Below are 27,289 nucleotides of genomic sequence, written 5' to 3'. Positions count from 1 at the left end.
CATTAACTCTTAAATACCTGTTTCTACTTTTCTCTGCCTGACTGCCAATTCAGCCTAGCACAGCTTTTCCATTTCATAGTTTTCTACTTCAGAGTTGCTCCCCCAACCAGGTCCTTAGATTGCAGCCTTTGCACTAGCAAAAACTGAGATGGTGACTCTTTATTCATGTTGTACCAAGCATTTCCTACAGACTCCTAACCACTATTACAGGACAGGGCAAGCATTGCAGTTAAAATTGTCACTTGTCACTCCATGCCCGGTCTCACACTGTCCATTTTCCAAAGGCCTGTAACAGCAGTATTAGCTTGTCACGCAGTTTGACCAGTTCTAGAGTGCATACATTCCAGTGAAAGGAGGCAGATAAGGGGCAGGTGTATATGGCCATCACATGTTTGCATTAGGTGGATGGATGTGGAAGACGAATGTATATTATCCTTTAGATTGGCTTTCTTTAGGCAGCCAAAAGACCCAATAAGTACACCTGTCAGGGCACCAAAATAAATGTTGTTATCTTTTTCAGTTGACTTCATGAACAGGAATCTCCAGCTACAGACAGTGACCTTTTCCCCATTGTATACCATTTTGCACTGTACAATGCAACTCTTGTCTATGATTAGGGACATATTTTGAGTGCCTTTTAAATTGTCTTTGTGTGCAGTAATTGGTCTTGCTCATCTCTATATTCGATGCACCTACTGGTTGTTTTGGCAGCAGCAACATGATGTAGTTGCTGCTGCTGCATACCTGTAGTCTAGCTACAGGTATGGTAAATATCACCACTGGTCTCATCTCATTCCAGGTTCTACCCACCTATCAATGTGATGAAAATGCAGGCAGAAGGAAATATTTTACTTGCACAGTAGCAGTATTGACATTTTATTAAATGGCTCTTACTGTAAAGTCAGAAGCATCACAGACCATTTAATGCCTTAGCGCTTGCTGCAATCTCAGTGGGGTTCTTATCATTTAATTGTGCACTGTTAAATAAACTTGCTAGAAATGTGTCCTTAACTGTTGTTGCCGTAGGTTTCTCTTGGTGTCATGGTATTTATGATAATTTTCCTTTTGAGTTTACATTTTCACTTTGCTTTCTTTCTTTTAAGGGAATCGTTTATTTTATGTTAACTGAAGTAAAATAGCAGCTATTGTTTTATACAATGCAGACGCCACCCAACCAGATTTCCTGTGCTGTGCAAGACATAATATCATGAGTAGAGGAAGCATATAGAAAAAACAGATTTGTGGTTGGTGCTGGTTGCAGATGCACATGCTATGCACACTCCTGCCATCTAGTGTTGGGACCGAACTTTACAACTTTTTTTCTCAAAGAAGTCTTTGATGCTTCTCCTCTTCCAGTGAATGTGCATGGTCGTTTTCCATTGTTAAAATGATTTTTTCCGACTTCCGGTCCCGACGGTTCGCGCCAGAGCTCCATGCAACCGCAAAACGAAATCAGTCAATACCTCGAAACCTTGTATTGATCGTCAGATTCGTACCCGGTGACCTTCTAAGGAACATCCACTGAGGGGGCTACCTTGACTGCACTCCTTCCTCTGCACCACCAAGAATGCTCAGCTCCGGGTAATGGAAGTTCCTGTAGTGCCTGGGAATACGTGTACTCCGATCGGCATGATGTCTGCACCTTTGGCTGTGGCTGGAATATAATGAAAAGGATTGCACAGCCTACAACCTGTTCAAAAACAAGAAAATACTTAGCTCTCAATGCAATAGAAGTCTAGATCACACTATGGAGATGGCAGTGGAGGCAGAATTCTCCAAGGAAGAAGCACGCATTGGCGCTGACAGAGTAGAAAAGGAAGATGGGGCCGAGAGGGCGTCCTATTGTGCAATTCACATTATATTGCGTCCGAGGACTCCGAACAAGACTGCGAGATCCGGTTCCAGGTTGAAGTCTACTCCAAAGGCCGTGAATACCCAGGGTCAGCAGACCCATGCTTACACCACACAATTACCCCCAGTGCCCACTTTTATGTTTAAATGTATTTTATTAGTTTCAGTATAAATCACAGGCAATACAAAGCAATAAGGAGGTCTACGTAGAGAGGAAAGTGCAAGCCATACATTCATAGCGAACATGGTAGCCAAATAGCTGTCGAGTGCATAGACCTTGGCGTTATATGAAGGAGGAAACAGTCTGCTCATAATCAGCCAAATCAAAACATCCAGAAGAGAAAAAACTAAACAACCCCCCACACCCACCGCCCCCTCCCCAACCAGTGTGCCGGATTCTCGAATTATGGGTTCTAATGCGCGCCGCTCTGTGGTCATGGTCCCGCTGCATTCCCAGGAGCGTCAGGTGTAGTCGCTGTCTGGAACATGTAATTTCGTTAAATTCTTTGGAGAGAAGAGTAAGCATTGGTAGCCAAACTTTCTGAAAAGTTGCCGATGATTGTGTGAGTGTAGCCTGTATTTGTTCCATCCCCAGTGTGAACCATATCTTATGCAACCACCCCGTATGTGTAGGCCTATTGTTGGTCCCCCAGAGTGATAGTATATGCTGGGAGGCGGCTTGCATGGCAATACCCATCTGGCGCCCTCTTATCGATGTCAAGGGGAGGGTGAGTGCGTTCGGGAGGCCAAGAATAGTGTAGGCCGGGAAGCGTGGGATTTCTGTATCAAAAGTGCTGTCTATGTCATTGAGCACAGCCGTCCAATAGTCTCGGACCTCCCTGCAGTCCCATAGCAAGTGAGTCAGGGTACCCCTTTCCCCGCAGCCCCTCCAGCATAGTACCGGGTTGCCCCTATTAAGTCTCACCGGCGTAAGGTACCAGTACGTGGCCAGCTGTACCGCTGTCTCTCTGCCTGCTGCATTGCGCGCTGTGTGATTGGCTCTGAGGTAGATCGAGTGCCACTCCCGAGATGATAATGTTCTCCCCAGCTCCGCCTCCCAGCGTTTTTGTCCTGCTGTGGGACGTGCATCGGGTGTGGCGGGGGGGGGGGGGGGGTTAGAGCATCTTGTAAATGTCTGTGATAAGCCCTTTATCTGTTTCTTTCAGGACCACCCACTTCTCAAAGTCGGTCATGCGGCGGCTAACAAGTGGGGCAGTGTCTGGATGCGTAAGCCAGTGTCTGAGCTGAAAGTATTGGAACAGCTGTGGTGAGGTGATGTCATATCACCAGGAAAGTTCTGAGAGAGGGAGAAACCCCCGCAGATCGAAGAGGTGTCCAGCCGACCTGCAGGAGGAAGCGCGCCATTGTGGGAAAGCATGGGGGTCGGTGTCTGGCGGGGAGGGGAAGGTCGTGAGACCCCGGGGCACAGCGACCCTGTCCCACACCTGCAGAGTGGTGCGGGTGATAGGGGAGTTCTGGATGTAGCGTGGCCTGTCAGTGTGTCGGAGGAACGGTATCTTCCACAGTGACATCTGAGCCATGGCCCTGTCTTGGAAGAGCCATCTCTTCTCGGATTCCGGTCTGTACCATTCCACCAGGTAACGCAATTGCGTAGCTTGGAAGTACTGTGTGAGATTGGGGATCCCTAGGCCCCCGTCTTCCTTACCCCTAAATGCCAGTTTTTGTATGGAGGCTTTGCCGCTTCCCCCCCCCCCCAGGTGAAGTGCCGGAGGGCAGTCTGCAGGTTCCAAATAGTCCTGAGCGTTGGGAACACTGGTACAGTCTGAAAGACGTATAAGATCTTGGGAAGAGCCGACATTTTTACAGCCGCAATACGCCCTAGCAAGGAGAGCGGTTGCTTGGACCAGCGCGCCAAATCCCTACAAATCTGGGATGTGAGGTTGGTGTAGTTGAGGGCGACCGTGTGTTCCATGGATGGGGTGAGGGTGATACCCAGGTATGAGAGCTGTGTGCATGTCTGTAGATCTCTGCCATGCGCGGGTGCGCCAGACTTCAGGTGGGCATTCCTGCCCAGTGGCAGAAGCAGTGACTTCCCTCTGTTCATTCGGAAGCTGGACACTGCTCCAAACGCCTCTACTTCAGTAAGAAACGCAGGCACAGAACTCTCCGGTCGGTCGAGAGCAGCTAGAACGTCATCAGCGTATAGGCCAATAGCATGAGATTCCCCACCGAACCCAACGCCTTGTATGTTCGGGTTGTCACGCACCTTTTTGCACCAGTGGTTCAACATACAGCGCAAACAGGAGCGGCGAGAGGGGACACCCCTGCCGAGTGCCACGGTGGATCTCAAAGGGTCTAGAGCGTAGGCCACCCAGACGAACCCGCGCCAGGGGGTGATGATAGCAGCTTGCGATCCAGGCCTGGAAGCGCTCACCCACCCCGAAATGCAACAGGACCTTCTGTAGGAACGTCCACTCGACGCAGTCGAATGATTTTTCAGCATTGATTGCTAATAGGGCCGAATCCAACTGCTGGAAGTGGGTTTTGTCGATCAGATGGAGAATCCTTTTAGTGTTATCGCTGCACTGCCGTCCCAGGACAAAGCCCGATTGATCCGGCTCAATAATCCCAGGTAAGCACGGCCCAAGTCTCGCGGCCAAAATGCCGGTGAAAAGCTTCAGATCTACATTAAGCAGAGAGATGGGTTGAAATGCCGAGCCTTGAGTAGCCTCCTTGCCCGGTTTCGGCAGGACCACAATCTCCTCCTCTAGCATATCCGAGGGTATGGAGCCTGGGCCTTGAAAAGAATTAAAAAGTTTGGTGAGGACAGGGGCGAGCAACGAGCAATATGTCTTGTAAAACCCAGCGGAGTAACCGTCCGGGCCAGGCGATTTTAGAGGTTTGAGTCGGGAAATGGCAGCCATCACTTCATCCAGCCGGATGGGAGCGTCAAGGGAGTCCGCATTCGCAGAAGATAGCGCAGTAGTGGCAGCGCCTGCCAGGTGAGCCTCGGCGCCTGTCGCCGGGGTGGTTTCGGCGTGGTATGGTGAGGCATAGTAATCGCGAAAGGCCTCCGCAAAATGTGTCTCCTGGTGGAGCTCAACGCCATTCCCGTCACGCAAGGTTTGAATTTTTGATCGTTGATCCTTCGCCTTCAGCGCGCTGACCAGGAGTCTCCCTGTCTTATTTCCACCTACGTAGTAAGTATGGTGGAGGCGAAGGGCGGCATATTCCGCTCTGTCCGTGTCCAAACCTGCCAGTTTAGCCCTGGCTGCTTTAAGCTGCTTCCAGACCCTAGGTGCCCCAGTGCTGCCATGGACCCTCTCCAGCTCTACCACCTGGGCCGTCAAGGCCTCTCGTTTCACTTTGCGCTCCCTGGACTCCGCCGCTGCAATTGCTATGAATTCCCCGCGCACCACCACCTTCAGGGACCCCCATAGTGCAACTGCTGGTGTCTCAGGGTTATTGTTAGAGGTTAAGTAATCAGTGATGCATTGGCGGATCTGTTGGGTCACGTCCGCGCGTTGCAGGAGGGGTTCCCTCAGTCTCCACCTACCCGGGGGTCTCCTAATCTTGGGAACTGTGAGTGTAAGTTCCACCACCGCATGATCCGAGATAGCCGCTGGAACGATATCGACACCTGTGACCCGAGCCTCTAGCTCCGAAGACCCGAGGAAGTGATCTAGCCTGGCGTAAGTGTGGTGCACATGTGAATAGAAGGTGAATTGTGATGTCCCGGGGTGTTTAGCCCTCCAGAGGTCCAGTAGACCCCTTTGCCGTAGCCAGTCCCTGCCCGCACCTGAGACAGCGCCCGCGCTACCATATTTGTGTCCAGACCTGTCCATGTTAGAGTCCATCACCAAGTTAAGGTCCCCCCCCATGAAGCAAAAGGGGGTCAGCAGAAGCGCAACGCCTCAGAGATCGCGTTCCGCAGACATGGCTCCTGTCCCGAGTTTGGTGCGTATAAAGGCCCCACAGTCAGCTGCTGGTCTCCTATTTGAATGCTGTAGGTCAACAGTCTGCCCTTGATCTCACCCACCTTGCCCTTAAGCTGCCCACGAAAATGTTTAGACACTAAAATCGCAACCCCTGCTTTCTTCTCCGGTGTGGAGGAGAAGAATTGATGCGGAAATATGCGGGATCTCAATCTGTGCCAGTCTTTCGTGAGTAGGTGAGTTTCTTGGAGTAGACATATCTCAGCCCCCGAGTTTTCTAGGTAGGAAAGCACTGCCCTACGCTTAACGGGATTGTTCAAGCCCTTTACATTTAGTGTCAGAATCTTCAAGAGAGCATCAGCCATCCCTCATACAGGGGACCCGCAATGCTACATAAGGCTGATGGTAGACCGTTTCTGTGCCCGGATAGGCACTAGCCCTCGCAACCCACTGGTCCCCCGTGGCACACTGGTTCCCTCCCTCCCCCCTCCCAACTTCCCAACTCCCCCCTACCGCCTGTCTTCGCCAAACTCTGCCACCCCCCTCCCTCCCTCCCTAACCCCAACTAGAAATCCCCAAATGCAAGCCATAGTCCCAGGCCTATAAGTACTCAGTCCAGGCCCGTAGAAACTTAGTGTGGAGGAGTGTGTGGCAGTGGCAGCCCCGTTGGCCCCCCTGCCCGTCCCCCCCGCCCGTGTGGATGTAGTGCTAAGAAAGCAAATCCCTTATTGATGCTGCCTTATTGTGGGGCCGTCGTGTCCTTGACCACCTCCTTTATGGCCGCTGCCTGTTCCTGGGCCATGGTCGTCGGGTCGGGTTTAAGGTCCGCCTTGGGAGAGCGTTATCGCCCCACTCGTTGCCATCCGACTCTGGACTGCTGCGTAGATCCCTCCTGCGAATGTCGCGGCGTTGCCTTTCCCGCTCGGTCGTCCTCCTCAAGGTCGATGCCCAGCAGGGCGAAGTGTCCCGGAGCGAGCGGAGCTGGTGCAGGGCCCTCTTCCACTTGAAGATTAACCTAAAGGGGTGGCCCCAAGAATAGGAAATCCCATTGTCCCGCAGAAACGCCGTGGCCACTCGGAATTCTTTTCTTTTTTGCAGAGTAATGGCTGAAAGGTCTTGAAATAAGGCCACAGGACAGCCCCGGAATTCGAGAGGCTGTTTCTGGCGGGCTTCCTTCAGGATCCGTTCCTTCAAGGGGAAATGAGGAAGAAAGGCCAAGATATCCGGCGGTAGGGCAGGCGCACGCCGCGCCAGGCCGACTCTGTGTGCCCTGTCTATGCGAATTTCAAAGTCGGCAGGTTCGCCTAGGATCTCCCTGAACAATCCCTGCAGGTAGCTAGTGACACTGTTCCCCTCCGCCTTAGATGGCATTCCCCGGACCCGTATGTTATTCCTCCGGGAGCGGTTTTCGAGGTCTTCCACATGTGCTTGGAGGTCTACTTGTTGCTCCCGGAGGCGGAGGACCTCTTGCTGCAGAAGTTCAACTTCTTCGCTCCGGGACTGGTCCGCTTCCTCAACCGTTGCCACTCTCTCCCCCAGGCTATCCACATCTCAATGAAGTTCGCGCTGCTCCCCGGCCAGGTCCTGTTTCAGGGTCTGAAAGTCTTCCCGCAGGGAGTTAAAGAGCGACTCCAGGAAGGCCTTAGTAATAGGGGCCCCTCTATCCTCCTGTCCCGGGGTGCTGGCCGGTGCCGCCGGGGGTGACTGGCTCATCTGAAAGAGACACGTTAGTGATAGATTCCTTACCTTAGAATATCCCCAGGCGTCAGACTGGATCAGACTGGATCCGGAAATTTTTGCGTAGCAATACCCCTGCGCGCTGGTAGGCGTTGTCTGCGGCTCCGCGTCCGTCGTCGGCGTCGTGAGCGCCGGGATGACGTCATCGGAGTATATAGACGGCGCCCATGCGCGCTGACGTCAGTTCTTCTTTTTTCCGCGCCAGCTAGCGCAGATCCGGAAGAAGCTCTACCCCCAGTCACTTTTTGACTGAAAACTTTTTTGATCTTTTTGATCCTCTACTTAGTCGATTCTCGACTATCGGTGCCAGGGATGCCCGGGTTCAAGCCTTGCTCGAAGTGCGGCCGACTCATGTCGGTCACGGACCCCCATCGCCGGTGCCTGAAGTGCTTAGGCCTCGACCACGACGATCGAACCTGTGAGCGGTCCCGCAAGCGTCTCGAGCTGAGGCAGTCGGCCCCGCGCCGCTCCAGGTCCCGGTCCCGGTCCCACGGGAGGTCGAGGGACAGGTCGCGAGGTCGGAGTCATCGACGCTCCGGGAGTGGTCACCGATCGTCTGGATCCAAGTCCTCAGGTAAGAGGCATGAGAGGTCGGAGCGACACCATCGGTCCTCCGACCCGCCCCGTCGCTCGCTCGATGCGACCGGGGATTCGGGCGACACCGCCCACGCGGCTCCGCGGGAGTCGCAAGCGTCGCCGCCTGCCCCACACCTTCGGGTCCCTGGGCACGGCGCGTCGCAGGAGGAGGTCGAGAGGTACCTCATGGCCATGAGGGCCCTCCCTCCTCAGTCGGTTCCCGTGGCGCCTTCGGGCCGATCGGCTCCGTCTGGAGGTCCTTCCGGGTCGGGCGCTTCGGCCCCGACGACGTCGGGTACTTCGGGCCCGGCGCCGCTGGCGACTTCGGTCCCGGCGCCGCGCGACCTCGTTGGATCCGGCTCCGGATCCGGGACCTCGCCGGTCGACCTTACGACCTCACCGGCGCCGTCCCTTCAGGTGTCGTCCCCGGCAGCCGTAGTGGTTGCCGACCCCAATGCTTCCTACGGTCCGCCTCAGGCGTCGGAGGGGCGCCGCTGGGCGCCGATTCCGTCGGCCGTCGGAGAATTCTATCTCCACGAGGAGGCCCTGGCTGTTGATCCTGGTCTCCAGGAGCTGGGTGACGAGGAGCAGTGGGAGGGGTCCGAGGACCCTCTGGCACGTGATTGCCAGTCTCATCAGGACTGGACATATGAGCTTGGGGAGGCCAGTGGTATTGACACATCGCCAGACACTGGATTTACGTCGCCCCCGACTGTGGCTTCGGAGGCGGGTTCTGCCTACAGTGTAGTGTTGACGAAGGCAGCTAAGGCCCTACACCTTGAGCTCCCCGTCGCGGCCGTGAGGACTAATCTCCTCACTGAGGTACTCAAACAGCAGTCCGGCTCCGCGGAGCCCCTTCTGCCGTTCAATGAGGCCTTGTGTGACGTTCTGCTGGGCACTTGGTCCAAGCCCGCCACAGGTCCCCCTGTGGATAGGAACGTGGCCAGACGCTACCGCCCGGCACCGGGCGACCCTTGCTTTTTGTCCACCCACCCCACCCCCGAGAGCCTGGTCATCCAGGCCTCCACTTCCCAGACCGCATTCCCGACGGCCCCGCCCGATCGGGAATCCAAGAGATATGAGCAGTTCGGGAAGAAGGTCTTCTCGTCTGTGAGCCTAGGGCTCCGGTCAGTGAACACCAACTGTCTCTTGGGCCGCTACACCCACACTCTGTGGGACACGGTTGCGGAGGTGCTGCCACAATGCTCTGAGGAGGTCAGGGCTAAACTCAGCCAAACCCTTGCGGACGGCCGAGATGCAGCACGTTTTTCCATCCGGTGTGGGCTGGATACCACGGACTCACTGGGCAGGGCGATGGCAACGACGGTGGCGGTTCGACGCCACGCCTGGTTGAGGTCCGCCAATTTCTCGGCCGATGTCCAGGCTACTCTCCTGGACATGCCGTTTGATGGCCGTCGCCTCTTCGGCGACAAGGCAGACCATGCGCTGGAACGTTTTAAGGACTCCAGGGCCACGGCCAAGTCCTTGGGTCTTGCGGCCCCACGCCAGCAATCGGGTGCCTTTCGCTCCTTTCGTGGCCACGGAAGGGGCGCCCCACCACGGACCGTCAGCCACGCGCCGCAGAATGTTCAGCAACGCGGTGGCGGCCGTGGGAACCGCCGTGGCGGTGGTCGGGGCCAGCGGCGAGGCCAGTCCACACCTCCCTCAGCAGCCCCCGCCTCAAAACCTTCCTAGTCCGAGTTTTCAGGCCCATGTGACGCCTGTGGGAGGCAGGGTTCGCCATCACCTCTCCCACTGGCATACAGTCACTTCGGACAGGTGGGTGCTCCAAATTGTCCGAAGGGGTTTCTCCCTCCCCTTCGAGTCTTCCCCTCCATCCATGCCACCTCAATGCCACCGTGTGTCGGGGGATCACTTGCGACTTCTGCAAGAGGAAGTTTCGGCCCTCTTGGCCAAGAGGGCCATCGAGCGCGTTCCTGGGCCAGAAGTAGGACGTGGCTGTTACTCCCACTACTTTCTGGTACCCAAGAAGGGCAAAGGGGGCCTACGCCCTATCTTGGATCTGCGGAACGTCAACGGCTTCCTCCGTACGGAGAAGTTCAAGATGCTCACTTTGGCTCAGGTCCTGGCTGCCCTGGACCCAGGAGACTGGATGGTAGCGTTGGACTTGCAGGACGCCTATTTCCACATCCCCGTCCTGCCGGCCCACCGGCGTTACCTGCGGTTCACGGTAGGCCACGAGCACTTTCAGTTTACCGTGCTCCCCTTCGGCCTTACCAGCGCCCCACGGGTGTTCACGAAGGTGATGGCGGTGGTCGCAGCCCATCTGCGCAGGCAAGGGGTGTCAGTCTTCCCCTACCTCGACGACTGGTTGTTGAAGGCGGGCTCGCCCCAGACAGTCGTCAGCCACCTCCAGACTACGGCCGACCTCCTGCACTTGCTGGGGTTCTCCATCAATGTGCCGAAGTCACACCTGTGTCCCTCTCAGAAGCTCCTTTTCATCGGAGCGGTTCTCGACTCGGCGCAGTTTCGGGTTTACCCACCCGAGCAGCGGGTTCGGGATATTCAGGCTCTGATTCCTATCTTCGGGCCGTTATCCCGGGTCTCGGTCAGGTTGACGCTGCGGCTTCTGGGACTGATGGCCTCCTGCATCCTTCTGGTGCGTCACGCCAGGTGGCGGATGCGGGCTCTGCAGTGGGACCTGAAGTTTCAGTGGGCCCAGCATCAGGGCAACCTGTCCGATCATGTCCTGATCTCAGAGGGCACTGCGAGACAACTGCAGTGGTGGCTCACGGACCGCGACTGGGTCAGTGGCAGACCCCTCTCTCTACCCCAGCCGGAGCACGTAGTTGTGACGGACGCGTCCCTCCAGGGCTGGGGAGGCCACATGGGAGAGGCGGAGATCAGAGGCCTCTGGTCTCCGGCGGAGTCCCGGCTCCACATCAACCTTCTGGAGCTGCGGGCGATTCGTCTTGCACTGAAGGCATTCCTCCCCTCTGTCAGGGGGAGCGTGGTGCAAGTGTTCACCGACAACACCACCGCCATGTGGTACTGCAACAAACAGGGCGGTGTGGGGTCGTGGACCCTTTGCCAGGAGGCTCTGCGCCTCTGGCAGTGGCTGGAACATCAGGGCGTGACTCTGGTGGTTCAACACCTGGCGGGTTCTCTGAATGCCAGGGCGGACGAACTCAGCCGCCGGTGCATGATGGATCACGAATGGCGTCTGAACTCGGACGTGGCGCAAGGTCTCTTTCGACAGTGGGGAGAGCCTTGGTTAGATCTATTCGCCACAGAAGAGAACGCGCAATGTCAGCGGTTCTGCGCGTTGGAGTTTCCAAGGCGGCACTCGCTCGGAGACGCTTTTCGTCGCGAGTGGAGCTGCGGCCTGTTGTACGCCTTTCCGCCTATACCACTTCTGCCCAGAGTGCTGAAGAAGATCAAGCGCGACCGGGCCCAAGTTATCCTTGTGGCTCCGGACTGGGCTCGAAGATACTGGTATCCCGAGCTACTCAGCATGTCAGTCGATCCCCCGATTCGTCTGCCTCTTCGGGAGGACCTTCTGTCGCAGCAGCAGGGGACGGTCCTGCACCCGAACCTGTCCAGTCTCCACCTACAAGCTTGGAGATTGAGCGGCGGCAGTTGAGGCCATTTGACTTGCCTCCCGAAGTCTGTGACATCATTCTGGCAGCCAGGCGTCCCTCCACAAAGTCGGTATACGCCTGCCGGTGGAATAGATTTGTGGCATGGTGCGCAGCAAAGGCTGTGGATCCCCTCTCTGCACCCCTTTCGGAAGTGCTGCTCTTTCTTCTCTCCCTTGCCCAGCAGGGCTCTGCTCTGGGCACTCTTAAAGGGTACCTCTCTGCTCTTTCAGCCTTCTTGAGGCTACCTGATCAGCCTTCTTTGTTCAAGTCCCCTATAGTGAGTAGATTTCTGAAGGGCATCACACACATGTTCCCCCCTGTTCCCTTCGTGATGCCCCAGTGGGACTTGAACCTTGTTCTCACCTATCTGATGTGTGCTCCCTTTGAGCCACTTCATAACTGTCCTCTTCGCCTCCTTACGCTGAAGACGGCCTTCCTGGTTGCCATCACCTCTGCCAGGAGGGTGAGTGAGCTCCAGGCTCTTTCTTCTTCTCCGCCTTTCCTGTCTGTTCATCCTGATAAGGTGGTGTTGCGTACACGACCTTCCTTTCTGCCCAAGGTTGTCACGGCCTTCCACATCGGGCAGTCCATCACCTTGCCCACCTTCTTTCCGCCTCTGCATCCCTCGAAAGAGGAAGAGAGGCTCCACCGTCTGGATCCAAAACGTGCGCTCTCCTACTACCTGGACCGCACTCGCCAATTCCGGGTGGATGACCAACTCTTCGTTGGTTACGTGGGCGCGAAGAAGGGAAAGGCTGTACACAAGAGGACCATCTCCAGGTGGATCATCTTGTGCATCCAAGCATGCTACTCCATGGCGAGGAAGGAGCCCCCGGCTGGATTGCGGGCTCACTCCACTCGGGCCACGGCAACGACAACTGCCCTGGGCCGCGGTGTCCCCCTGCAGGACATCTGTCAGGCAGCCACGTGGGCCTCGCTGCACACGTTCGCGAGACACTACTGCCTGGACAGTCAAGTCCGGAGGGATGGCTTCTTTGGCCGTTCCGTCCTCCAGGACTTTCTGGTGTGATATTGGTTCGCAGACCCACCACCGGGGTTGGTATTGCTGGGGTATCTATTCTAAGGTAAGGAATCTATCACTAACGTGTCTCTTTCAGATGCACAAGTTACTACTTGTGTAACGATATATCTGTAAGAGACATTAGTTAGTGATAGATTCCTTACCGCCCTCCCATCCTCCCCGTTCTGCGAACCGATATTTAGGGTTAAGGTCATCCCCTTTCAGGGCCCTAGTTTCAATGGCACCAGTGTTAGTTCTATCATGGCTCTGCGTATCTGGCGCGGAAAAGCTGTGTTATCAGAACTGACGTCAGCGCGCATGGGCGCCGTCTATATACTCCGATGACGTCATCCCGGCGCTCACGACGCCGACGACGGACGCGGAGCCGCAGACGACGCCTACCAGCGCGCAGGGGTATTGCTACGCAAAAATTTCCGGATCCAGTCTGATCCAGTCTGACGCCTGGGGATATTCTAAGGTAAGGAATCTATCACTAACTAATGTCTCTTACAGATATATCGTTACACAAGTAGTAACTTGTGCTTCTCCCCCTTTGGGGTGCTTTTGACCAACATGTCCGTGATGGTGCGGCCTCCTCTGCGTCCTGCGTTGGCCATACCACCTCGGCTGCACTATCCCCGGAGGGCCAGGTACGCCTGTCCCCCCAAACCGGTTTCGTTGTGGCGAGTGGGCACCCCCAAGGTGGCCGGATAGCTCAGCGTGCTATCGGGCCTCTCCCAAATAATCTGTGCCTCCTGTGGGGACCACTCCACAAGAGGACTGCCTCCTCACTCACTCCCGGAACTCCCCCCGCTGAACCGGACCGGCCCGATTTGTGGCCTGCTGCTGGGCACCTCCGCTCCCTCCGTGTCCCTCCTCACCTGTCGGACACCGACCCTTCTCCTGGGCAGTGTGATCTGTAGAGCGGTCTGTTCCCCCAACTCTGTCCGGTGAAGCTCCTCAGGAGCGCTGGGCAAGCTGCGTCTTCCCCGTCGGCAGCTCGGCCCTTATAGGCCCCAAAGCCTGGGCCTCAATTTTCATGGCTGTCCGTGCTGCCTGCACCAACCTCAGCACCCCTGTACCAGGCACTCCGTAGGCAAGCGAGCAATGGGGGCCAGCTCCACAGCGCCAAGGTGGGGCTACACTGTAGGGCCTGTTGTTCAGAGCTCCCACCTGCTTTAGGGCTCCGGCGGAACCTCACACCTCTACAGTTCGTAGGCCCGGGACCGGGGCCTCGATTTTTGGTACTCCCCGCTGGGTGCTCGCGGGCCGCCGCCGCCACTGCCACCAACCGCTGTTCGCTCTGCGCCGGGACCCACTTTCCTGCTCTGGCCTCCACAACAATCGCTCCGTGCCCTGCCGCCGACTCGCGGCAGGACACCCACCGCCAGAGAGCAGCGTCTGCCTCCTCAGTGCTTGGCCGCCATTTCGCCGCGGCTCCCAGACGGATCTCGGATCCCAGGTGGAATGTGGCTCCCAGGGCCGCCTCCGCGACCGTGCCTCGGCCAAACGTGCAGCGCCAAGAATCGCAGTTCAGCAGGTAGAGATGCCTGCGTACTCAGGGATTTGCGGGCATATAAAGGGGGCTAAATGGGGTTCAAGGCCGGGGAGCCGAGTGAGTCAACATCCTCTCAGGCCTCCATCTTGGCCACACCCCCAGTGCCCACTTTTCACCATCTTAGTGCACTGCAGCCTTCTGGTCGACACCGAGAGGCTCATCGGATCTGAGAAAGGACGACAGCTTCGATCCTAGTTGGATCCAAAGCAGCATTCGGTGTAGACAAAGCCATTGATGCCTGCACAGCCTATGGCGTTAACAAACCATTGGTGACGTGTACCACTTCAGTGCTGGTAAAGTCATTGGCATGGACTCCACACGGAGTATCGGCATTGACACCTAAAAAGCCATCAGCACCAAAGCTAGAGACAGCAATAGCTTAGGCTCCACAGGTGCGTCAGGCAAAAAGAAACTTGCCAAAAGGGCATTGCACATGCCACCCTGATACAGAGGGTAATGTCTCTGAGAACTGTAGGAAGGTGGATACCTGACTATGGTTGCCCCCAACTTTTTGCCTGGTGTTTTGCTGGTTTTCCGACTTAGTTGACCTGGGACCCTGCTATTCAGGGCCCCAGGCCTACTGCTCTCTCTGTAAAATGGATTCCCTGTACCGTAGGTACATAACCAATTGATACTGGGCCACCTTATCAGACCCTGTAACTCAGGGCATAGGTGTACCCAGGGCCTACCAGGGGCTGCAGCATGTATTATGCCACCCCTGGCTGGCCATCTAAATCTGACACAACTGCCTGCACGACAGCTGGGGCAAGGTGGTGTAATCACCCTTTGCTTTAGATATAGTATACCTATATCTAACCCTAAAATGGACACATAGATTCCTATCAGTCACTCCTATGGCAGGCCTTGACAATCCTGAAGGCAGAGTGCGTCGAATTATGTGAGATGGTGCTCTGGCATGAGCTGAGCCCGTTTGCAGCTTGCGGAACCAAGTCCTAATAGCTGTTCCATGATAACGCGTACCATATACTCTTAAGTGCATTATAATCCTCGCGGTTAAATGCCAACTCTGGTATCGCTTTATCAAAACATGTCGAGTAAGGTGTCATACGAATTGGAATACTAACCCCTCGCCAATTCTGGCGACGGGGTTAGCATTCCACCCTTCTAGAGGGACACGACATGTATGTAACTGTGAACCCCGGTTAAAGTTAACTCAAGCCTCAGCATCACAAAATGGATGCTGCCACCACAGACACAAGTCTGACCTCCTGCTGCTGGGAGTCCTTCCAGCGAGGGAGGCTTGGACAAAGGGTTTCCTGTCAGGGGCGGTGCTAGCACCATCCCAGACAGGGTTTTGTGTATCCTGGGTAGGCAGGGCTTTAGAGGAAGGTGACTGCAAGTGGCACCCCGGTGCTCACTATGCATAGGCCGGCTAGAACCAGTTCCAGGGGCACACCAACCCCTGAGCTGGGGAAAGTCCGGCATGGGAGAGGGGTGTAACCACCCCCCTTCCTGGTCCCACCCATGGGCAGGACCTAGTTGCGTGGCAGCCCCTTTTCCTAGTATAAAGATAGGAGCGGGCCCCCTTCCAAATTTAGATCATCTTTGAATCCTGAAACTACTTTCTACGAAAGGAACTCAAGACTTCCTCCTAAGATTTCTCCCCTGTGACTAAGGAGTAGTCACCCTGCACCCGCAGGCACCATCTAAGAACACTGCGGTTTGCTGCACGTCCTTCCTCCGGAATCCGACCGACCAGCACGACGAGACCCGGCTTCCCTGGCGCCTCTGACCTCTACCTACATCATCAGCCCAGCTGAGATCCGTGGGTGTGACGAGACCTCGAGGGACCGGCCATCTTCAGAACTGCACGACGCTTATCCAGCACGACCGCCGAGGGATCCTCAAGCGAGTGCTTTGGGGTTCGAGAAGCCCTAACCCTAAGCAGCTCCAGCACCGAAGTCCAGCCCCCCAGCATCCACCAGATCTGCGTGGGGCCCTTCTGCTCTTTGCTGCTCACCGCGTTGTCCGGCTACTTGCCTGCTGGCTTGTGGCCCTCTTGACGACGCACCACGACGACAACACCGCTGGTCTGGTCGCTCCAGACTGGCCCTTGCTCCCCTCCAACAGAGGAGCACCCCGGACCCTCCTGGTCCACCCCAGACGCCATTTTAAGTCCACCGCGTGGGCTTGCATTTGCCAAGACTTGTTGCCCCAATCCTGGGTCCAGCGACGTCGACAGCAGATACCTTCGTGGGACAGCTCGCACCTCCATCCTGGTCGCCGACAACGCCTCCTGGTCCGTGAGACTGCAGAGCCCAGCGTCGCCCACTCACCTGGTCGAGGTGACTCCATCCGGTGCCATCCTGGTGCCCATCTAATCACTGGCTAGTGATTCAGAACTTAGTCCCCTCTGCTTACAGGTATCCTCCATCATCGATCCAGGCTTGGATCCCTCTGAATCTCTTCACTGGTCACCTGCCAGCAACTTCTTCTTTCAGGCTCCATAGACTGCAACGAGGATTCCCGACGTCTTTCCAGACCTATGCAGCCGCAGCCCCTGGGCTAGGTAACCTCAGCATTTCGGTGCTCCAGCATAGCCTCACTATCCAAGGGTCCAGATCCTTTTTCGTTTCAGCTCTACCTAGTCTGATTCGTCCGATAACACTATCTTTACGAAATCTAGCACCCATAGACTTTGTTCCGCATCCCGCGTGAGAGTGCACACTCTGCACCCGATCCCCCTAGGCCTCCTGCTAGTAATCTGAAGGTTCAGTAGTCAAGTCATAGCGATCCTAAAGTCTATTAGAGTAGTACTTACCTGCTAGTAATTTCGCATTCCACTTTTGTAGTATATGGTTTTTCGTGCCCCTCGGGCATTTGTGTAAATTGTGCGACTTTGAGTATTTTCATAAGAGTTTTGTATTGTGCTTAGCACCCTGTCCTCATAAAGAGTCCAGGGTTGTTGTGTTCTAAATAAATATCCTTTTATTTTCATAACAACTTGTGTGGTGTCCTTTCACTTGGTGTTCAAGGGGTATATGTGATGGTATAACAGCTGGCTTAACACGCCCTCTAGAGTTTAGCCTAAAGACTGCTCTTGTCCATGCTACTAGGATAGCTGGTCTACGGTTGACTTACAACCAATCATCAATAAGGGTTGTTTGGACTGATACAAAGTGCTCACTAGAATAGTGAACATTATATATCAGGCCAACTTCTCACAAGAACCTTCAAGAACTAATGAACAGAAAAATTCTTTGGAAGGCAGAACATTTATTAGAATAACCAAGACAAACAAGGACTTGGCAGGGCATTGAAAAAGACAATTGAACACAAATCAACCAGCCCCTATGCCACTGGACATTTCACCACAATCTATGTCACCAGTTTCCATGCAGTAAGGCGACATAGACACAGGGTGCCCTACTAACTACACTCATGATAATGACTTTCAAGGAGTGGCCCCAGAGAGCCTAGGTCCTTGGGATGCATATGATGTTGTTCCACCAGACCCTGGCATTGATGTGCCCAGCCCGGTTAAGGCAAAAAACACAGTTGATGGACAGAATGTAGAACAATGTCATACATTCACCCCAGTACAAGGATCTGGGCCTAAATCCATCGTTTTTTTGCACTCCGCACCACCCAGGGTTAGACACTGGCTATATGCAAATCAGCTCTGACCCTGTGCCCCATGGGAACAGTCCAGTCCGAACTACCAAGCCATGTCTTTCCCAGACCGGAATCCAGCATCCAAGGACCGGTTTCTGGCTATCAGCCTTCATTCAGCCTGGATAGCTTGACTCCAGTGGTGTGGAGGGCCTGGGACTCACGTCTGAGTATACCCAGCACACTTAGGGTGAAAATTGCAAAAAACACAGTTGATGGACAGAATGTAGAACAATGTCATACATTCACCCCAGTACAAGGATCTGGGCCTAAATCCATCGGTTTTTTGCACTCCACACCACCCTGGGTTAGACACTGGCTATATGCAAATCAGCTCTGACCCTGTGCCCCATGGGAACAGTCCAGTCCGAACTATCAAGCCATGTCTTTCCCAGACCGGAATCAAGCATCCAAGGACCGGTTTCTGGCTATCAGCCTTCATTCAGCCTGGATAGCTTGACTCCAGTGGTGTGGAGAGCCTGGGACTCACGTCTGAGTATACACAGCACACTTAGGGTGAAAATTGCAAAAAACACAGTTGATGGACAGAATGTAGAACAATGTCATACATTCACCCCAGTACAAGGATCTGGGCCTAAATCCATCGTTTTTTTGCACTCCACACCACCCTGGGTTAGACACTGGCTATATGCAAATCAGCTCTGATCCTGTGCCCCAGCCCGGTTAAGGCATCACCACCAGATGGCACTGCTTCCCATCATAGTGTTATACAGCGCATAGCTGGCTATCACAAAGTTCAGATTAACACCACAGAAGAGGAAGGTGATTTTTTTTTTTGTGTCGACCCTCTCCAAAACGGAGTGCTCAGTTCAGTATCTACTCATGATAGGGTCAATGCTTAGAGTATCTACAGAGATATTTAAAGATCCGTTAAGTCAAGTGTACTAACACCTCGAATCAGGCGCATATACAAACCTTCTCCTAATGATGTGCTTTACATTAGGGGACACTCCAGGGCTTATTCCCTATTGGTTACAGCAGGTGGTATAAGGGCAGCTTCCCAAAGTACAGGTGACACTCCCCCTCCGGATAAGGAGAGTATGCGTATAGATGCATCAGGCAACGTACGGCAGTAGGACATGGCAGTCATTGGTGCATAGCCAATTCAGTAGGCCCTCTCTTGTGGTATAACAGGGCTACCTGCGATGACATGGAGGAACAAAGAAAGGAATAAACAAAGAGCAGAGGAACTAGTTTCTTGGGGCAAACACACAGTCAAAGAGGAAAAGGTAAAGGTACTCTTCGAAAAGTGAGCCTCTGCATCTAAACAGTGATTCTCCACGACTTTCCCCCTGATCACACAACACTTGTTGGGGCAATACTGCAACAGTTCCACCACCTTTGGTCCAAATTGCAATCCAGCCATTGGGTGTAGCCATCGTTAAGCACAGATACTGCCTAGCACTCACATCACAGCCCCTAAACATGCCACCACGCACACAGACCCTGAACACCTTAACCTTCTCAAGGACAAGGTGAAAGCTCTGCAGTCGAAAGATACCAAAGAGCAAGTTCCAAAAGAATTCCTCGAAAGAGGTTTGTATTCCTTGTACTTCTTGATACCCAAGAATGGCGGAACGCTGAGACCAATACTTGATCCACACCCCTCAATCAATACATATTATTAGAACACTTCCATATGGTAACACCTAAGGATGTGATCCTTCTGATTCAAGAAGGCGTTTCGACTTGAAGGACGCTTACTTTCTCATCTCCATTCATCCAGTACATTGCCGTTACATCAGGTTTGGGGTAATTGGATGTTGCTACCAGTTCAATGTGTTGCCTTTCAGAGTGAGAACAATACTAAGAGTCTTTACCAAATGCCTGGCAGTTGTAGCAGCCCATTTGAGGAGACACAACATTCTTGTCTTCCCATATCTGGACGATTGGCTGAAATAGAGTTCAAGCAGACAGAAATGCCTGTAGGATGCACAGGCGACCATCAACTTGTTACACAAATTGCTTTTTACAATCCGTGCATCAGAGTCCCACTTACAGCCTCTCTAAATACAGACATATCTGGGAGTGACTCTAAATTCTGTTACAGTCAAATCATATCCCACAGACCAGAGGATTCTCAATCTCCAGAACCAACTGGCTCTTTTTCAGTCATACCACAGCCTGCCAGTCAGGTTAGTAATGCACCTCTTGGGCATGACTGCACCGGTTTAGCAATTATGCTGCACGCCAGACTTTACATACATCTCCTACAAGAGTGGCTAGCATGTTGGTGGTCACAAGCGGAGGACAGTTTAGTGGCTCTAGTGTTGATTTTGTCCACGGTCCATCGTCCTTGCAATAGGTGAGCACAGACAATGTTACCAAAGGCAAACCTTTTTTGGACCCAGTTCTGCCAGGGACAATTACCACTGATGCATCACTCCTAGAGTGGAGAGCACATATGGCCCTATCAACAACTTAAAAGAGTCTTTCCATGGATTCCAATAGAGTGCAGAAGGATCCTAGTTCAGTCTCTCCTGATGAGTAGGCTGGACTATGGAAACTCCCTGTTCGTAGGCATGGCAGAGTACCTATTCACCAAACTCCAAATGGTGCAGAACGCAGCAGCCAAGGCCATCTGCATGAAAAGAAAATACGACTCGGCCACAAACTGTCTGCGTGATCTACACTGGCTGCCAATGAAGCAAAGAGCAACTTTTAAAATGTTGTGTATCACTCATAGAGCACTGCATCCTCTCATCCTTAGAAACAGGATTCAGTTCTACACTCCCACCAGAAACCTCCGCTCACAAATCTCGGCGCAAGCCAGCATCCCCCGGGTAAAGAGAGCCAGGGTGGGTGAACAAGCCTTTTCCCACGTCGCTGCAAGGAAGTGGAACGAACTGCCTGTGGCCCTCCGACTCACAGAATGCCACCTGGCATTTAGGAAACAACTAAAAACCTTCCTTTTTCCCCACTCCGACTAAACCACTCAACTATGCCCACTGCACCCGCACTTTAGCAATCTCAGCGCCGTGATATCCCTTTGGGATGATTGTTAGCGCTCTACAAGAAACCTAAATAAATAAAAAAACAACAAACGGTGCACATCAATGTACTAGAACTCGTAGTGATACAGTTAGCACCAAAAGCCTTTATCACCAATATACCTCGGAAAGTTGTCCTCCTTAGAACAAACAAAATGACAGCAATATATTACATATAGAGGCAGGGAGGCACCCATTTAATACAGTTGTCTCACGTAGTGCTGGAGATTTGGCATTGAGCTCTTCACCATTACACCCAGCTTCTGGCACAATATCTCCCGGGAGTGGACAATTCTGTGTCAGACCGCTCAGCAGGATGCAAAAAGGGCCCAAGTGGAAACTCCACCCCCAAAACCTCAAACTCTAATTTCACCATTGGGGGGTGCCAAATGTGGACCTGTATGCCACCGCACCGCAGAAAACACAAAGTGCCAAAGCTTCGCCTCCAGGTACTACCATCCACAATCCATATGCACTGTACCATGGATGAATTGGTCAGGGATATTTGTCTACGCTTTTCCACCTCTCCCTCTCATTCCTTTTCTTGTAAAGGTCAGACAGGCATCTCTCGAGATGATTTCAGTGGCTCCCCAATGGGAGCGATAACCCTGGTGCATGACACTTTTGGAATTGTCCCTAGTACCTCACGAGAGGCTTGCCAATACTCCAGACCTCCTCACCCACAGAGGGGACAGAGTCAGTGATTCCAACCAAAAACAACTCAACCTCGTAATTTGGCTCCTGAAGTCATAGAATTTGGATGCTTGCAACTGCCTCCAGAGTGTTTTGACTTTCTAAGAGAGAAAAGGCATTTAACAGCTGAAGCCTGTTTTACAGCTAAACGAAAAGGTTTGTTTATTTACTGTATTGCTCAAAACATGGACCTTTGTGTTCCCTCAGTACAACAAATTGTATGTTATCTGCTGCATCTACAAATATCAATGATAGCATGCACTTCCACACAACTGCAGCTTGCTACATTTGCAGTATACCTGCATACCTGCAAAATCAGAAGCACCAGTCCCTTTTCCAGCATACCAGTCATTATATCTTTCATAGAAGTACTTAAAATAATAATTCCTTCACGAGCACCGCCGGTCCCATCAGGAATTTAAATGTGGTACTTACAAGACTATTGTCCTCACCTTTCGAGCCTTTGCATTCCTATTCACTACAGTTCCTGTCATGGCTTTTCTAGTAGCGATCACATCATTAATAAGGGTTAGTGAGTTGCCGGCCCTCACAATAGAAGAACCAGATCTTCAAGTTTTTTAAGACAAGGTAAGGATACAGACAAATCCAGTTTTTTCCAAAAGTCATATCCCTTTTTTACTTTACAGAAATGTGTTACAAAGTATGCCTTTAGTCCGCAAAATCTTTTACAACCCAGGGCTTTACACCACAAACACGGCATTCCTCAAAGCAACGCCCCGGTGGAGTAAGAATAGTAAATTGCGTTGTACTGGATTGCGTTGTAAAGCCCTGCATTGTAAAAGATTAAAAAATGCGGGGTAATCACACGCGTTGTAAACGCATGCGGAGTAAAGTGTCCTAATCATTGCTATTAGTGATGCAAGCATATCCTACTAGAAAGAAAGGTGCTTCTTTGTCCTTTGTAGGAAGCATTCCTTTAACTGACTTTTACTAAACACTATTGTGTGGATGTCCAAGCTAAGCAACAAGCTCTTGTTCGTCAAAGAGTGTTAAGAAATGTATTTCACACTCTGCATTATCTGATGACTGAAGCAACTGCAAAGGAAAACTACTTTACAGTCTATGCATTGCATGTTTATCTGTAGCCAGCACATGCTACGAATGACATATGTTACTTATCTTGTAAGCATCTATTCATATTGTGTAACCGGGGGGAAGGGGTGGGGGGGTTGGAAGGGGGGGGGAGAAGCATCCCGGGATCCTGTAGTGGAACTTTGACGAGTGACAGTGGGGAACGGAGCGAAAAAGTAAAAGCAGAGGGCGGAGGGCCCCATATGTTGACTGCAGCAGGCAGCCCAGTCAAGAGAGTAAAATGTAATAGAGTAACGCCGCCCGACCTCCGGGATGTGGGCTGAATGGCTGTGTACGAGACATCTGGAATGAGATAGGAGAACGACTCTGCACTAAGAGATCCTGAGTCCAGCAAAGTACACTGTAAATGACTGCAATAAAAATTGTTAAAAAAAAAAATCTATTCATATTGTGTAGTGCTGCAGATTCACATGCACCCTCTGCCTCCCAGGCAGGCGTTCTCTGGTGTCAGATTTCATGTATGTATATTTTAGCCTCACACATATAATTCTGAATCCTTTATCTATCTTCCCAAGCTCCATCCACACTTGACATGATGGCGGGGGTAACAGGAACAATCTAACAATGGAGCTGTTGAGCATGCGCATTCACTCATAGAGGAATCTCGACTTCACGTCTGCAACAAAGACTTCTTCAAGAAAAACAAGTTGTATAGTGTGGGCCCAACACTAGATGGCAGGAGTGTGCATAGCATGTGAATCTGCAGCACTGCACACTACAAATAGATGCTTACAAGTTAAGTAACATAATCCTTTCAGAGTACTACAAAAAACATTAGCAAGCATTTAATGGAAAAATGTTAGAAGCGCTCTACAAGAGTGTTTTCAGTAACAGGTGTAAAAGAAGCATTTGATGGAGCGATTTCAGAACTTTACGCAAAGCGCTTACAATTGTAAGAGTTAAAGAGGCGTTAAACAAAAACAATTATATGAGTAACTTTGGCATACTCTGATTATTATTGGAGCAGGTCAAAGGGGCAAAGCATGAAGACATAGATGTATATTAAGTCAGGGACATATCTGTCTGATCATTGCTTTTTAAGTGTAGGGTCCTATGAACCATTGAATGCATTAATAGGTGCTGGTGAATTGAGAAATTCAACCCAGAAGGATATTAGCAAGACATCCAGGTGCATCTGGTATAAACAGGATACATGTCTGCTAGGGTTATGAATATTGAGTTAAATCAAGAAATTATGCATCAGCTTAGTTCACATAAGGCTGGGTTTGTGGAACAGAAGGGCAGATACTGCTCATTGTAGTGGAAGGAAATAGTGATTATGAAGATTTTCTCAGCATGTATTTTAGAAGTGATTTCAAGCCAGAGAAAGTAGGAATGTTTCTCATCTTGACTGTAAGTTGTGGGGCCATTGCCCAAGGATGACTTGCACAAGGTGTACTTCTTAAAACACAAGGTGCAAAGAAATATTTTCTTATTGGATCACATTTTTGTAAACTCCCTACATGGGGACTGTTTTGTGAGTTATCTGAAATCATTATTATGTACAGCCTCATAAATGAGGCAAATTATTCTCATAATGTATTTAGTGTCGTTAGTACTCATGTACCAACACATGCTTGTGCAATTGCAGTAGCACTGCTGGAACTAAAAGTTATGATGTTTTAAAATATTGTCAATCACACACCCAAACTGAACATGACCGCACAATTCATCCTGTTTCCATGCCCCGCTTCACACTCTGAAGATGCCGAGGAAGATCTTCAAATGGCTCCCAAGCAACACTAGAAAAACTGTCATTCACGCCCTTGTCACCTGCAAGTTGGATGATTGGAACACCATCTACGCTGGGATCACCAACTCACATCACCACACCTCTGGGGACTCCACTTGCTCCCGATACACAAATGTGCTCAATTCAAACTCCTCACACAAATGCAAGGACCTACACTACCCGAACCCAGCCTACCTGAATGTTTCTCTCAAAGTGATAAAACTATAAATTGTAATGTTAGTTGTTACCTATTTATATATCATCAGACTTAAGTAGATTTATAACAATACTATTTTAACTGTATATTTTATGTTTCAAATGGATAGCAGAAAGAAACCCCCCAGAAGGGACAGTGGTACTGCAAAATGTTGGACTGCAAAGCGATCAGAGAATGACAGTGAAGACTGGCACTTCGGAATTAGATGAGCTTATCTCTCCAGAAACCAGCACTGATAAGCAAGTGCACCAAATAAACAGGTAAAGAAACCAACTGCATTTCTTTGAACGGGAATCTAGGTGAGGGCAATGTTTCACTCACTAATTAATGTTTCTTTCTACAAAGACACCAACACCCTGTGCTCATTTTATTCTAATGTCCCATATTAAATTAGATATTAACATCTGGCAGTTTAAACATTAGGGCCTGAGTCTATGTAAGTGCACACTGCAAGGCTGGCAGGGTGTGCCAATTATAGCAATTGTGCTACTTAACTGCTATAAAAAGCGGATTTCTTTTTTCAGCAGCAAGGAATCAGCAGTCCTCGGTGGCGTGTCATAGACCTATGTATGTAATATAGTACTACCGGAATTACTGTCCAAATCCATCACTTGTATTCAAGCAACTTACTTGTGTTGCTACAGTGCTAATAAATGCCTCCATGTTTGAAAACGTGTAGACAATAACTCTCAGTCTGCAGATTATGATATCGATCAGACTACAATTTACCCTTGGCTTGACAAACGTGCAAGGAAAGGTAACAATGCAAAAATGTTGTGTTAAGTGAAAAATTAAGAGAAGGAGAAAAGTATCTGTTCCTGGCATAGACCTCAACATGCCTTATGATTTTAGGCAGCCTGTTACTGTCATCATAGCTACAAATGTCCAGTTACATTCCATAGGTAGTTGACCCCATTTAATGTTATGGTACTGTGATTTCTGTCAAGGAATACCACTTTCCCTTCTTTATTTAGACATGACTTGGAATGTGTTCATCTGTATGCTTGAGTTATGGGTCTAGGTTGTACGATAGACAATGTCTCACTGGGGAAATATTTTGATGCATGTATGTATTTGTATGTATATATGTTGCATTTGCATAGTGCAAACATAGCTAAAAATCAGGTGTGCCTTGGCTCAGAAAAGAATAGGTTTGCAAAATATGTTACTGCTATTGCAAAGTCATAATGATATTATATGTATTATTGGAGAAACTTGTTTCTGCAAACTGTTAGATAGTTTTGCAGAATATGCTACCTTGCCTCGAAGAATTTGATTGCATTGTGATCTAAAGAGCTACATCACAGAACAAAAAAATGAAATATTGCAATATTGGCTGATTACATGCAGTGGGAATGTTCACTTTTAGAGGTGTTGCTTCCAGGGTTGTGTTTTAACATTTCTTTTTAGGATGAAGCCTATATAGCTTGCAACACTGACGGTGTCTTGTCATTATCCGACACAATTTCACCAGTAAATTCCTTTCTCTTCCTCTCCCTAAAGGTCCTCTAGCATATTCCACTATCTCAGCCTATTTTGTTTCTACAGCAGAACCTCAAGGTTTTGTTGTCTTGCCAAGGTTTAGCCTTGTTCACTCGGTGACAACAGTCTCTTGTACATTATTAGGTCGAGCCTAGGTAACGCATGTGCTGTCTCTTGACATGCTGCATACACTGAGGGGGCTTACAGCTCGCCTCCAGCTCCTGATTGGCTTTTGTCAATTTCCTTTAAAAATGTAGCTTCTAATTTAATAATTGTTCCTGCTTTTCCCACCTTTTATAGGTCTTGCCTGCCGTTAGCAGCGCGCATGCGTTGCTCTCGCCATGCTCGCGCTTTTGGAATCGATACAGTTTGAGAAGGGGGCTTTAAGCCACGTCCTTCTTTTTAATTGGCTTGCATCAGAGTTTATGTTAAACGCTGGCTTGTGATTTGTCAATTAGACTTACTTGTTACTGCCTTGTTATCTTTTACTACGGCCCATTTCCACAGTCCGATGCCATCTTTGTTTCCTTTAATGAGCTCGTGCGCTCTCACTTCTGATAACGCAGCTTTTCAGTGCATGGTGTCTCACTGCATTCTGTTATAGCCACACCCGGCCTCCCTCCTCTCTTTCCAGGGAAACCCTGAGACGGAATGTTCCATCTGGCGTTAGACGGTGCAGATGAGAGTTACAACCACACAAATGTGGCTTTTTCAAGAAGAGTTGAATACACAAAACAGCACAGCTTCACGTCAAAATGATAGCTCGGGGTCAGAATGATACAAAGTACTGCCTTACTTTCAGCGCTGAAGGCTGCTGGAGATGTATGCGCCCGGTGATGTCAAAGCGGAGGTTGGGTGTTCTGAGCCCGATGGTAGGTTACGATACAGTGTAAGCTTGTTTTTACAAGACAGCGTGACAAAAAGCATAAACAATAATTGCAATTTGTAGGTGGGAAGGAGCTAATTGGTGTCGTCTCTCCATACGTCAACCACTGGGAATTGTTCTGCGTTCCCACAAATCAGACATTTACCCCTTGATGAATACGAGATGTGACCAGTTGCGACTTCTAACATGTTAACTAAACTGTGCAAATCTGGTGATTATAATGAGCGGGAAAGTCTGGCTGCGCAAGAACACCATGGGCAGAGACTGTGGAAACAAAGGAA

General features: G+C 51.2%; 1 protein-coding gene across 1 annotated transcript in view; it reads left to right on the top strand.

Annotated features, from left to right (window-relative positions):
• The window catches only part of BDP1 (BDP1 general transcription factor IIIB subunit), a 1,412,545-nt gene that overhangs the window by 1,071,587 nt on the left and 313,669 nt on the right, over positions 1–27,289 (top strand). The window contains exon 34 of the mRNA XM_086960808.1: positions 24,750–24,900. Coding sequence (XP_086816934.1) covers positions 24,750–24,900 — 151 coding nt within the window. The remainder of the gene's footprint in view (positions 1–24,749; positions 24,901–27,289) is intronic.

Source organism: Lissotriton vulgaris, chromosome 3_1, assembly GCF_964263255.1.
Source record: "Lissotriton vulgaris chromosome 3_1, aLisVul1.2, whole genome shotgun sequence".
NCBI lineage: Eukaryota > Metazoa > Chordata > Amphibia > Caudata > Salamandridae > Lissotriton > Lissotriton vulgaris.
This window is presented reverse-complemented; position numbering and strand designations above follow the sequence as displayed.